This window comes from Protopterus annectens, chromosome 6.part0, assembly GCF_019279795.1.
Source record: "Protopterus annectens isolate FY-2018-M chromosome 6.part0, PAN1.0, whole genome shotgun sequence".
Classification (NCBI taxonomy): Eukaryota; Metazoa; Chordata; order Ceratodontiformes; family Protopteridae; genus Protopterus; species Protopterus annectens.
This window is the reverse complement of record NC_056737.1, coordinates 1,860,611,550-1,860,626,057: the sequence shown is the minus strand read 5'-3', so window position 1 is coordinate 1,860,626,057 and position 14,508 is coordinate 1,860,611,550. Positions and strand designations below refer to the sequence as shown.

Genomic DNA, 14,508 nt, shown 5'->3' with positions numbered 1-14,508 from the left:
TCTGCACACAAGGCTTTCATCAGCTTTTCTTGATATATTTGTCATGATATCCCAGTACTCTCTGTGTCAAGTGAATGAAACGCAGGCTGAGCTGCAGTGATCCCAGTTAAGAAGCTGTTAATATTTTATTGTATTACTCTTACAAATATAAACCTGCTGATTACAAGAGTGCATTGCTGTTTTTTCTTACCGGTTCAAGAGCACATAACTGAACTAAAGGTGCTGGGCTGTGATGTCCATAAGAAGGCAGAGTACAGTTTGGTTCTTGGTGCTCTTTGTATAGAATTACAGAAGACAGATCAATATTGTATTTAAATGTTTTACAAATCCAGCTTTGCAGAGGTTGTGCCACTTTCTGTATGCTCATAAACCAGTGCATAACAGCAATGCGTGGCTGGGGAGGGGACCACACATTCTGTGGACAGCAGTCCTTTTCAGGGAGGTCTTGTTGTATTAAGGCAGGGGGTTTCACCAACCTGGCCATTTTACTCATAAAGCTGGGAGATAGTCTAGAATTGCAAGTAGAAGCAGTTATAGTTCACTGACATCACTCCATGTGAACACTGGCTGCAGAAAAATCATGGGGGGAAAGGGTTGGTGTCTGGATCCTGGGGCTTGGCCTTAGAGAGGGTTTGACTTATGCAAACTGAAATGAGGTGTCACATGAAAAGAACTTTGAGTGGGAATTATTTGGTACTGGCATTATCTGTCCTAGGTGGGAGAGGAGATATTTAAAAGGACTTGGAAGGGGGTTGGTTATTTTTGGAATTGTCTGGCATAAATGTAAAATGTTCACATGAAAAGAACTACAACTGAGGATTCTCATGTTCTGACTTTGCTTTGCGTGAATAGGGGATGTCTTTTTTTCTGGTTGCTGGTATTTAATATTGCAGCCGTGATGTGTCCTCCAGTCATGATGTCTTGATGGAGCAGCTCACCTGCACCTTTCCTTTCCATACCTGAGGGAAGTCAGCTTTTTATTTATTCTACAGTATATTAGTGTGTCTGAGTCCTCCATATTCCTGCCATCATCAAAACGTAGCAAACGATGCCTTCTCTTGCTGTCACCAGAGCTATAAAGTAGTACAGTCTTGAAAAAATTGTTATAATTTCAGGTGTGAGATCCCAGACAGGTCCTCATATTGTCAGGCTTATGTTGCCATAAATAATCCCTCAGAGTTAAAATAAGATAAGGTATTCTAGGATTAGAGTTTCTCATACCACTTTCCCTTCTTACTATTTTCAGTCATTTGTCATAAGATTTTAGGATCTGCCTTGCTTTATCTTGAACAAAAAGGTAACTTCTTGCTGACAGTTCCAAACAAGAAATTCAGAGTTGTCAGTCACTGCTGATTTTTCTCAGGTTTTATTAATATGCATATTTGACATTTGCATAGTTAGAAGGCCTTTAGGTAGCAGAGCTTATTATTGAACATGGGGACTTGTAGCACATTATAAAGTCTTGAACAGAAACTCCAATAAACATTAGGTTTCTCAGACACACAGATCACATGATAAAAAACAATATATCAACTTCCTTGGGATGACAGTTATATAGAATCAGAATAATTTGTAGAAGACTGATTGAAGTTTCATATGAAGGCAGCAGCTGATAAGAGAAAACATGTGTCACTGCATTTGAAATGCTTCTTGTGAATGTATTGTATATAAGTAACTGAATTTGCAGGATGTTTTTATTTATTTATTAATTTATTCATTAATTCATTGTTTGTTTGGTGGTCTATTTATTTATTTTGGGTACCAGAAGGCCTTGCTTCAGTATAAGCCAGTTTTCACAGGAGGCTTCGTGAGAACAGTACTGCCATTACAAGTAGTATGTATTCATGTTGTACAATTACAAACAGGGTTAGATTTGTTGTATAGTAGAAAGTATGTAACTAACATGACATTTGGCTAGTAGCATTATAAAAACTGGTAATGTATATTGAGCAATAGGAGATCAGAATCGACAGTTTCATCTAGTGACTTAAGCAAATTTAAATGTCCCATGACTGAATGGTGCAAGCCATCCATGGTATATTTAGTTGTGCATATGTAGCGTGTAGTATGTAGTATGTAATATGTAGTATGTAGAATGTAGAATGTAGTATGCAAGACAAATACATACGACAAAAGTACAAATAAAGGTACTATAGCAACAGGGATCTTTGCACTAAAAAGAACACATACTCAAATAAACTACCACATGACACAATATCACAACACAAAAGACATTTATAAAAGAACTGTGACTATGGCTGGTACAGGAGTTTTCTTGTGTATGAAGGTATCCCTGATAGGAAAACAATGCATTTGCAGAGTTGAAATCAGGTAGTGCCAGAGAAGATCAAATGAGATACAAAAGTAAACATGATATAACCTGCTCAAAAGATCCAGCCATTTCAGTTTATTCTGCACCACTCATTATTTTGTTTATCTTTACATACAGGCAAATCTTACCATTTTATTTTAAATTATGGTTTGCTACATCTGTAAATAGGATGGTCTCAAATAATAATTTGGAAGTAAGTAATGTAAAAATCAACTTAAATCTGGTGAATGTCAGGAAGTATTTTATTCTGTACAGACATCCAGTAGTCTTACCAATTTTCTTTTAATATTGTCATAAATGGATATATAGTCATCTATAATAGCTCCAATGCATTTTGTAAGTTTAGCTGATATGAACAGCTTAAATTAATTAGAACAGAGGGCAGTACTTTTAGTAAGAATCCATAGACTTAGAATCATGCCTATCATATTGAAAATCCTTCCTGGATTTTTTTTTCTCTGCTCTGGAAAGATTGCCTGTCGAATACACAATGACAGACTCTTCAGAATGGAGGCCATCACAGTAAAATGATGTTTCTGTAGCTTGGGACTTAATGCAGTGCATCGCAGAACACCCTTATGGATGTGATAGAAATCAGAACAGACAGGTTTTTACTTTACTTTATAAATTCTGTCTGTTGTTGTGTCTTTCGGATTTTCCCGGTTAGGGGTCGCCACAGCGGAACTCCAGTCTGCTAATGACTGGTAGTTGATTTTTACATGCCGAGTTACTAGCCCTGATGCACAACCTTCAACGAAGGTACGCCCATTCATGCATGTCTCCACGCAGAAGACGCTCTAGCTGAGAATCGAACCAGACAGCAAATTCTGTCTGTGATGTACGTAATTAGCTAACATAGAATACATTAAATCAAACAAAATTATATAAAGAGTGTTGATGAATGTGGAATGCTGAATAGGTTTTAAGGGTTGTGACATGTAACAGACAACTGCTGTTACCAAGTAATCTAGTATTAATGCTAATCCTGATAAGACTTCTAAGAAAGAATATGGCTGAATCATTGTTATCATGTTTCTGAAATCTATGTTGTAAAGGAGATAAAATGTTCTTTTATGAGGGAAATATTCATTATGTTAACAAATTGCTGTTCTAAGATTTCTGATTAGGAATGTTTTATAGGGATAATCCTAAAGTTAGTAAACGTTGCTACAGTTATCACCTTTCTGGAGAAGAACAGCATAAGCCTCCTCCCTGAATGTACAGACTGTCTTTCCTGAAGTCCTCCTTCTTATCAGAATTGTAAGTTGAGCAGCTACAGGGAAGGAAGCCATTTTTAAGAATCTAAGTTTCAGTCTACTAGTTCCTTCAGTGTTTTTGCCTTGCCTAATAGCAGCCTAATCCAATCTCTGAGATATCTGTTAATTAGACATAAAGGTGGTATAGAATTGTAGTCCATGACTCACAAGGCTAGAACTTGGAGACCTGTTGACATGTAGCAGTGAGAATGCAATGTACTTATTGGATAATTCATCTACTACTCAATCTTGCAAATTTAACAGAGCAGAATAGTGAGTGAACCTCTTTTCAATAGTTCTTTGTAGACTTAGTTTTATCCCATGTGGGTGGGGAACAATTTAGTTCACTGGATTTGAGAAGGGCTTACACTGGCTCTTTTGATGTCTTTGTGAACCCTTGCAAGAAAGAGTTGTAATATAAATACTTTCTTGTTTATTTGTTTGTGTGTTTCATTTATGTATTTATTTAAATTCTAAATCTTAACCTACTACCCACTGAGAGGATTCCAGAAGTACTCCAGGGAGCCAAAAAAAAAAAAAAAAGATCACAGAAGAACAAATCTTTATGTGGGACTAATTCATGCAGATAAACTAAGTGAACAAATTTCAGTCATGTGCCAAGAAACATGCATAAAACAGAATAATGCATATACATGTCAAAAAGTAGTGTCAGCTATTAATTATGGAAGCATATACATGGTCAAAGAAAGAAAGCTCATTTGTAAATAAGTCAATGCCCTATTTATAGTATAGGCAGTAAGTAATAAGTACATTTACTAAATTAAGTGCTGAAAGAATTCTAAATTAAGTGCCGAAATAATTCTAACAATGACATTGATATCTAGATTAAGGCATGTATATTTGAAAAAAAATATTGCTGTAATACATAATAATTCTTTAATCCTTAGCTCATTTTGGATTTTAATATGTCACTTAAGAAATCATTTTCAGTGGTTCTAGTAAAAGGTTTTTCCTAAAAATCCTTCTTATGTGGTAATATATCATTAGGTTTATTGGTTACATATCAGTGATAGTAGAACGAAGCAAACATTAAACTGCTGACATGGAAAATTCTATTACAACCATCCTTACCCCATCAGAATCTTGAGCACCATATCTGCATGGTTAATTAATTAATTTATTTATTTAGTTATTTTAAGAAATGGATTTTTAAAACCATTTTTTTATAAGGGCTGCACTCCTTATGCATCAGCCCCAGCTTTTATATATATAGTAGATCCAAGATGTCTGAACCTCAGAAACAGGAAAAAAATTCACACAATCACACATTTTTTTTTCACCTTATGCACTTCCAGTTATAGCCCTCGAAATTCATTTAGGCATCCCTTTTCCTCACTGCTTCCAGGTTATACATCCTAAGTTCCTTTAATTTGTCAATGATTATTCATACTCAGGAGTTCACCATGGGCCATTCTTATGGCCTTTTCCACAATCTGCATTCAGAAGGAATCTTTGAGGAGGTAGAGTCCCCAATGCATTAACTTGAATTCTTTTATGGTCTCACCAGCTACATGTACAGAGAAAAATAACATCTGTTTTTACACTGAAGGTGTATCAAAGAGTTCAACTAGGCTTCTCTTCTGTCTTGATACATGGGCTGCCACTTTTTAGATCATTTACTGTAATTAAACAAAGATCACTTTCTGTTTGTGTTATTGTTTTCAGTTTAACTATTGTACTTTTCTATGCTTTTGTTAGCAAAGTTATTAGCTTTTCTTTTTATACAGTGAATCTGATTCACGTCTGACCACTTTGCAGTTGCATTACCTCCCACTGACTCCATTACTGTACCAGACTACTTACTGATCTGTCACTTCCTGTGTGACATACCTTGTCTGTCCTGCCACATCGCTTTAACAAACATTGAAGAGCACTGTTGTCACAGCTGAGACCAGCATCACAGTTTCCCCTTTCACCTTTGTGGATTTCATTAAATATTACCATCTGTGCTCCATTTTATTTAATACTGCTACCCAGTTTCAGAATATTTACCCTATCTTTGTTTCGTCATGGGAATTCCTGCCTGTAATTTGATACCAGCTTGAGGAAATGTGTTCAGGATGCTGCAGAAGCTCCCACGATCTCAAGCAGTAAGTCACATTAGAACTTTAACATCCATTTGAATTGCCATTAACTCAAGTAGAGAGAACTTCACTGTTTCATCTGAAGGGTGGCTCACCTTAAGAATTTAGCAACCATACCTTTCCTGATTTGTGGTCAGTATTTCTCTATTATGCACATGCAATATGGGGACAGAACAATCATTTTTCTCATCTCCACAGTACAGGAGATGCATGTAGTGCTTGGACCAGCATAAAGATGTGCATACAACCTGTTCAGGCATTACTACTTCACTGATCATTTGGCAGTTTATAACCCAGGGCTTGCACACATACATATATACATGCATGTATATATGTATGTATATGTGTGCGTGTGTGTGTGTGTGTGTGTGTGTGTATATATATATATATATATATATATATATATATATATACATATATATATATATATATTTTTATACATATATGCATATACATATACATGTGTATGTCCAAATAATTATAGGATAATTTGTGTATCTCCAATGAGTGGTCTGTAATTTTTTTCACAGATGGACCTATGTTTTGACTTTAGATTTTTTGGTATGATACATCTGCAAAAGAATAGTTGTTGCCTTGGTTCTAGCACCTGAATAGTCTTTAAGCACTATCCTTGTTATAAATATATTCCATAATTTTCAATCCATTATGGCCATGCAAGCTTACCTATAGCTTTTGACTTTTTATTTCTCCCACTTTTGTAAAACAGTGTCATATTTATCTACCTCCATTCTCCTGGTAATAATCTTTACTCCCACTGGTTGTAAGTGGACAGAATTCTAACTGTTTCTAAGTATAGTTCTTATAGAATTCTTGAATGAGTCTCAACAATTCCATTGTTTTGTCCACTGTCAGATTTGAATATAATATTAAACTCTGTTTAAAACTGAATTAACTGTGAGGATAGATCTTCATGCAAACTGTCTCTGGAGTAAAACCCCATGAATGGTTTCAGCACATAAGGAGTTCATGATTGTATGACAATGTATTTTACCTTTATAGCATTGTTTCTTCTCTCCCTGATATAGTGCATCCATGGACTTGGTAAATATAAGCAAGAGAGGTGTAGGGGTTGAAGTCCTCTGCATAAGAGATGAGGGGAAGGGGCTTGTCTCCTAGAAAAAAATGTTATGTGATTTTACCTGCAACTTTATCAGGTACACATTCTCTGGATTTGAAATTATTCACTAGGAAATTGAATTTTCATCTGTTATTTGTAGATACATATACCCCCAAAATACAAAGAAAAAGTGTAGCCAGTCACCCCCTTCACTCTGTTCTTAACATGTTTGAAAAATCATGTGAACAGGATATTAGGAATTTGTTGGGTGAGAGAAAAACATACGGTTTCTACCACTTGTCCAAGAATGATAGAATGACTTTGAACAAGAAAACAAACAGCAAATGTTTAAGGTGTATGAAACCTGGTAAAGGTGTGGGTCTGATAATCATGGATTGGCTGGATTATACAGGCCATATGTATAGATTGCTCAGTGATGAATCTGTGTATAGTGTTGTATCCATCAATGAGATTAATATTGCATATAAAGCAATTAATGTTTTCTTGGATGAACTCCTACTGTTTGACACTATTTCACTGGAGTTCTTTGACTATCTCAAAGTAAACCACCCAGTTATCCTCAAGATTTTTGGGATATCGCAAATTAATTCTAATGTTCTTGATCTGCCCCTAAGACCCATTGTGGCTATGAGGGCTCAATTATGGAACTCATGCCCAAGTATTTGTTTGTGTCTTTCGGCTTTTCCGGGTTAGGGGTCGCCACAGCGGAACTCCAGTCCGCTAATGATTGGCAGTAGATTTTTACATGCTGGCTTGCCGGGCTTAACACACAACCTTCAACGAAGGAAGGCCCATTCACACATATTGCCACACAGAAGACGCTCTAACTGAGAATCGAACAGGCAACGTCTAACTGTGAGGCGACAATGCTACCGCATGCCCAAGTATATAGATTGAAAATTCAAATACCCGTTCAGTGGATTTCTGCATATTATCAGAGACTTTGGGGATTTATTAGGCAAGTTAAGAAATATTAGTTGTAACAAGGAGTCCTTGTTGATCACCTGTGATATACAGAATCATGTTATGGTAATCCCTCAAGAGGAGGGTCTTGAGTGGTTTGGTGATATCATCTCCAAATATGGTCTTTTATTAGACACGGATCTGTCCTTGGTCCATGACTTTATGGACATGGTTGTAAGTGATATTTTTTTGGCATTTGATGGAGAATATGTTAGGCAGCTTCAAGGTGTAGCAATGGGGGCTGCATGTGCCCACACAATTGACATTGCAGTTCTACTAAAGTGGGAAATTGAGTCAGTTTTTAAACTTAATCTCTTCACACGCTGCTTAGGCTACTTTTTATACCTGGATGTTATTCTTATCATTTGGTCCAGGGATGAAAAATAATTTACTGAGTTTTTGATACAGCTAGAGTTAATATCTTTTTTGAGATTCCACATAATATCAATGTGTACTCTATTAATTGCCTGCACATTGAGATAAGCAAGAGTATTTCTGGAACCTTTACTACATCTGTATATAAAAAACCTACTTTCTGTAACTCATTCTTGCATTTTACAGGTTGTCATCCCTTACATCACAAGAAGGGGATATTGAAAAGTCAATTTATCAGAGCATACTGTCTTACATCTGATGACAGCACTTGCATAGAACAGTTCGAGAAATTAAAGTCCATGTTTCTCGATCACGGTTATCCAATTCCCCCTAGTGGATGAATTTTATAACCGTGTTTTCATTATTACAGATCTTGTAAAGAGTATACCTATTGCAAGTGGGATGGACAACAGTTCAAATTTGTTTTGAGCATGGTCCTACATTATTCATTGGGTTTTGTGCACATCCAAAAAACAATTTCCAAAAACTGGTAGATACTTCAGTGTGACAGTAATTTGAAGTAATTGTTTGTGAACCTACCCTTCTTCACTTTCAAGAACAAATCCAATATTAAAGAGCTATTGGAGAAAACTGGGAGAATGCTGCAGATGAATGGCTGCACAATGTCCCTGTGTGGTTCTTGCCATCAATGTTCTTTCATTGATATCAATCTGCAGGGTGAGCTTTTTGATAGAATTCTGAGCATGAGTCTTACTGGATAGTTTAACTGTCTAACTGTGAGAGAGTGGTATAGATGGCAAGGTACTGCTCTTGTCCAGCATTCTATATTGGAAAGACTAAGAATGCACTCAATCAATGAATCTGCAAACACCAGTAGAGTATCAGACGAAGGGACAATATGAGTGCACTTGGCAGGCATGCTATGTCTTGTATGGGTTACACTAAATTTAAATTCCTAGTTCTGGAAAAGATTGAGGTGGCAGCTTATTCTAGGGAATGACAGAATCATATGCTACACCATGAGATGCTGTGGCAGCTCCATTTGGATGCAGCGAGTTATCCCGGCTTGAACAAAGCAAATTCAGTTGCTAGTCAACTTAAATTAAGGGCTGGCAAAATTTAATAAACATGTTTATTGATATCTTTGTTTATGCATCTTTGTGTTTTGCATTTAGAGCCATGTGGATATGGTCAAATGGAGCTAGCTCTTTAAATTGTTTAGCATTTTTCTTCCTCTTAGCTTGTTGCTTATTTGATTCTGTGAGGGGGTGTGTTCAGAAGTTTTAAACTTTTTAATGTGGTGCAACAGTGAGCGTTGCAAGTTTGGATGGTTCTGATGATGTCCTGATTGGGCGAAAGTGCTTAACCTTATAGTTTTTATCCATTAAAGTTGCTGAGTCTTAGCAATCTGGTCGTTCTTGGTTTATTCTCTGGATTTTAATTTAACACTTTATTTTTAGTGAGTTACCCATTAACTAGTAGTCGGTCCGTTTGAAACATATGGGTTTGACTTCTTGGTTGAAAAGGCCTGTATGAGTGTTCCAATTAAGAATATTTCCTTTCTTGACTTAGGTATTTTCTTCAGATGCTCTTTTTGTGAATACCGAACAAATAAAAATGTAAATTTATTTTTACCTGCATTATTCCTATCTAATCACATTCCCCCCACTTTGATATGTTTTTTATGTCTCCCTTAATGTTTCTTTTAAAGAAAAGCAAAAATAAAATTAAGGTTTTGATGGCATATAAGGACTGCTTCATCAATGTAGTTTGTCAATTTCCATACTTTCTAGGAAAGGTGGCAATCCTACCTAATCCGTAACTTCTTACTTGCTTAGTTCACATACCACAACATTTGCTCAGAGCAGTAACTAGGGCAGTTGGCACTCTGGGAATGAAGTTGAGGAAAAAAAAAAACATAGGGAGGGCTGCAGTCCCAAATGTGCAGAGATGCTCAAACACTATTAAAACCAAAACACATTCATTTACACAGCTAAGTTATCACCAGCAGCTGCTTAAATGAATGCTTTTAATGCACTAGCACCTCACCAGTGACTCATCTAATGGCCGATTGTGCCCCCCTTAACATCTGTCATGAGGAACAGCTGCTACCTTTGTACAACTTTAGCTGCAGTTCTGTACTTGCTTTATGTTTGTCCCCCTGAATTTTTAAATTCTGTTTCTGCTTTAATACCATTGCTTCCTCTGGAGTTCCAGTCTCTCCTAACCCTTTCCATTAAAAATACTTCTTATTTCATTTTAGTTTTCCATCATGTATCTTCACATTATATCACATCTCTCTCTCTCTCATTTTTTGAAATAACACAATAGCTTGACTTCTGTGAATCCACTTCAGATACTTGAGGCTTTCTGTCTTGTTCTTTCTTACCCCCTTTCCTTACAAACTATTTCTCAGTGGGTTGAGGATATATATATATATATATATATATATATATATATACCTTTTTATGCTGCCTTGTTCAGTAATGCCATTGTCCAGCTTATGCTTTGGAGAACATGATGTCTCTAGAATTATTCACAATACTGTGGATGCTGGAAATATCAAGATTGTGGAGTATCTGTACATTATCCTATACTGAGTTGACTGGCATCTGCTAACTTGTAAATTGTGATGACACTAAATGGAAGCATCATAACTAATTAAACAGTTTATTGTGCCTGCCTTACTAAACTATAGAACTAGACCTATTATTGTGCCATTGCCCCAACCATCTGATGTTGCAATGGTAGCTGGATAGAGCTCTAAACTTCAGGATAGCTTGATACTTAACTGAGTAAGAGCAACAAATATATTTGAGTCAAAATAAATCCTTATGTTAAGTTCTGGAAGGTGTTCTACAAATTCAGGATGCCTATAGAAACATTTATTTAAATCTTCTTTGTACGCATTGCACAAATATGCGCTGGCTTATGAGAATCATGTGCGAACAGAGCTGAATAACATTCCGAGTTCAGTGCTAACATTTATCAGTTTAACAATTCTGTGAATACATGTTTGGGAAGTACAAGCAGCCTGCAGTGAGTTACGGGCAGTTTGCACTTAGGTGCAGCAGTTTTTGCGACTATCTGTCAGCCATTTACATTGTGGATATCCACAGTTGCCCCTGAGACTTAACACACTTTGAGACATGATTGTTTACTTTCTTTCTCTTAGTCTGGGCATTTATTGTTCCGATCCTTTATTCCTCCTTTAGTTGTCATTATTCCGTCTCACTCACTCTAATTTATTCAGCGCTAGCTTGTATTTTCTGAATGTGGTTCTTTTTACTTTGTTGTTCCCTACCATTTCTTTTGAATGCAACAGAATTATATTTTTATTGGTTTCTTTTCCTGACTTGTTTTCATCAAATGTTTCTTACTTAAGGAGTAGCAGTTTTAATTTTTCACTCTGGTACTTTGGACTCATAGTTGTCTGTTGAATGACATTTGTGTGACAGACAACACTTTCAGCGAGCAATATACCAAGCTTTTTTTGAAGGAGGGCATACCCCTGCACCCCCATAAGGGAGGGAGATGTCACACTCCCCAAATTATTAAGTGTATATACATATGTGTGTGTAGATATATATATATATATATATATATATGGATCTAGGACGTTTGATTGAATGATCAAATGTCTGAATCCATTAAGCACGAGCATACTCACGCGAAACTGCTTTTCACCGAAAAAGCACTTTTGCGTAAGTATGCCTGTTGCCGAGGCTGTACTACTGTGCGGATAAGGGAAAATTCCCTTTTCCCCACTGTTGTGCGGTCTGAGAGGGAGAATATTAAAGTAGGAGGGGTGCAAGGGCAAAGCCCACCTGCAAAAACGTAACTGTAGTGTTTTTTTTGTTTTTTTTTTTTGATACGCTTTAACGAAAGTGCTTTTTTGGTTAAAGTGCTTTTGTTAAAGTGTGTTCGGTGGTTATGGATTTGGACGTTTGATCAAATGATAAAACATCTTAGAGCTATATATATATATATATATATATATATATATATATATATATATCTACACATATAGATATATATGGGTAAACCTCCACTGTGCACAACAGTGGAGAAAGGGCATCATCTGAAAATGACAATTCCCTTGCGCTGGTATCAGACAAAAACATAATTTGAAATTTGTTCACATCCCTAGTGCCTCCATTCTAGTTTCCATTTTTTGGTAATTTTTTTACTGAAGACATCCATATTGCTTTATAATGTCTGTGTCATTTATTAACTCATGTACATAATCATTTTCCAAAATGAGCTAGCTTAGTATTTATTCAGTATAGATGGTCTTAGTATTCATATTTGTTGTGAATCACACTAGTATACACTACTAAGTGACTGCTGAACTCTAAACATTGAATTTTTGCATAAATAAGCCCCATTTCCAAGTTTAGATATTATATTTTTTTCTCATTTCTTTTTTTATAATAAAAAATGACAAAAGCACATTGTTTGTATGGTATGGGTTTGCTTTATATTTTACATGTAGCTGCAGTCCAAGTGTGCCATCTAAGGTGCGAGGTATGGAAATCTACAGGAAAGTATTTGACTAACATTTACACAAGTCCCTTAAAAGCAATATCTCACACTGCTTTTGTGATTCTGAATTCCTTTTTTCACTGGCTTGTCTTTTTCCTTTTTTGTTCAATATATATATGTGTGTGTGTGTGTGTGTGTGTGTCTGTGTGTGTGTGTGTGTGTGTGTGTGTGTGTGTGTCTGTATGTCTATGTGTGTGTGTGTCTGTGCGTGTATGTCCGTGTGTGTGTGCATGTGTGCTTGTGTGTGCATGTATACATAGACACATTCCACAGGTATACACTCGTACTCACACACACATATGCATACACACACACACACACACACGCACACGCACACACAAACACATACACACACACACACACACACACACACACACACACACACACACACACACACACACACACCATCAATGCATAGACAAGCACATACGCATTAGAGATGTATACATTTATCAGCTTAATAGCAAGTGAAATAGCTTTATTATCACCATTTTCCAGGGAAATGCCCTTTTGATTATGCATTAAAGAAGCTAGCAGTATAAGAAGTGTTGAAAAGCCTAAAATGGATTAATATATAAGAAATCTCCTGTAACTCTGAATATGTTACCTTATGCTGATTGCAGTAACTATTGTGGATGGCAAAGCAGTATTATTTGTTGGCACTAATTTCCATTTCTTTTCTTTTCTTGGCTCAGATGCAGGCTCGGGCTCTGGGGATGAAGGTAAGAATGAAAACAGTCTGTTCCAGTCTTTTCCACAGATGTATGCTTTCACTTGCTTGTGGCCTGTATTGTTACTTTATGATGACAATATATGCATACAGTGAATTGACTCTTTCCGCTTTTACAGTGTTGTTGGTTTCAGTGAAGCTAAGGTGATGTCGTGTATACTCTCAATCCATTCCATGTTGGGAGAAATAGAAAAAAAAATCACATTTAGTAGGCCAATGAATTATTTATGAGTTATACTAAGAACTCTGTCACCCTCTACTGTTCCTGATATATTCTTGTATTCTTGGAGATGGCTTTTCTCTACAGGGGCTTACCAGCAGTTCTTCTGTTAAGGAATCACCTTTGACTACAAAAGTTGTATGTGCATTGCCAGCATTGCAGTATGTGCATTTTTATAAGCGAGAGTTAGCAGTAGATTTCAGATAAATTGATAACACTTTAAAGAATATTAAAAATGTATAGAGCTATAGAAATTGTTTATGTAGAAAGGTAAACAGTGAACTATACATAGGTTGGTCATAAGGGGATCTCATTATTCATAAGTGTGTCTATGTTTGTGTAGTCATACACAGATCCAGAGTGGGAATGTATTAAGGAAAACAGAAGATTGTCAGAGTTTTCTATAAAATGTGTACTGTTTTAATGATGATGGCAAAATGGTTTAAGGAAACCTAGCAAGTACGTCTGCAATTTGAAAGACCTCATATAATTCATAGTCAAATATGAGCAAAATGAACTGTATGTTTAAATGTTTAAAATATACATACAATTGACTAAGGTGTCTAGGATTTACTTTATGGGGCATTAATGTGCAAGTTAATGCTGTTGGCTGAGGGAACAGGTAGATGATATTGCAGCTGATGTTATTTGTTGTGAAAATGTTGCATTAGAATTTCCTTATGAACTGCTGTTGAACATCATGTTGTACAAAATGCTTTTCTCTTGTACCTGCATTACTGTTAGGGAGCTCCTTGGTGTGAAATTCTTGAATGAGAATATTAAAAATTCCTTTGATTTTGGGTGGTTTTGAGGTGAGAACAAATAAACTGAATAGATTTACAGAAAAAACAGGGAAGCATGTTGTTGCTTTGAAATGAATATGACCACCTGTCATTGTCTGAAAGTGTATCAGGTTAACATC

The 14,508-nt window shown here is 36.1% G+C and overlaps 1 protein-coding gene across 2 annotated transcripts in view; it reads left to right on the top strand.

The window, feature by feature from the left end:
- Positions 1-14,508, top strand: part of TMEFF2 (transmembrane protein with EGF like and two follistatin like domains 2) — a 1,234,706-nt gene that overhangs the window by 22,213 nt on the left and 1,197,985 nt on the right. For both annotated transcript variants that reach the window (XM_044075211.1, XM_044075210.1), the window contains exon 4: positions 13,332-13,358. In XM_044075211.1, coding sequence (XP_043931146.1) covers positions 13,332-13,358 — 27 coding nt within the window. The remainder of the gene's footprint in view (positions 1-13,331; positions 13,359-14,508) is intronic.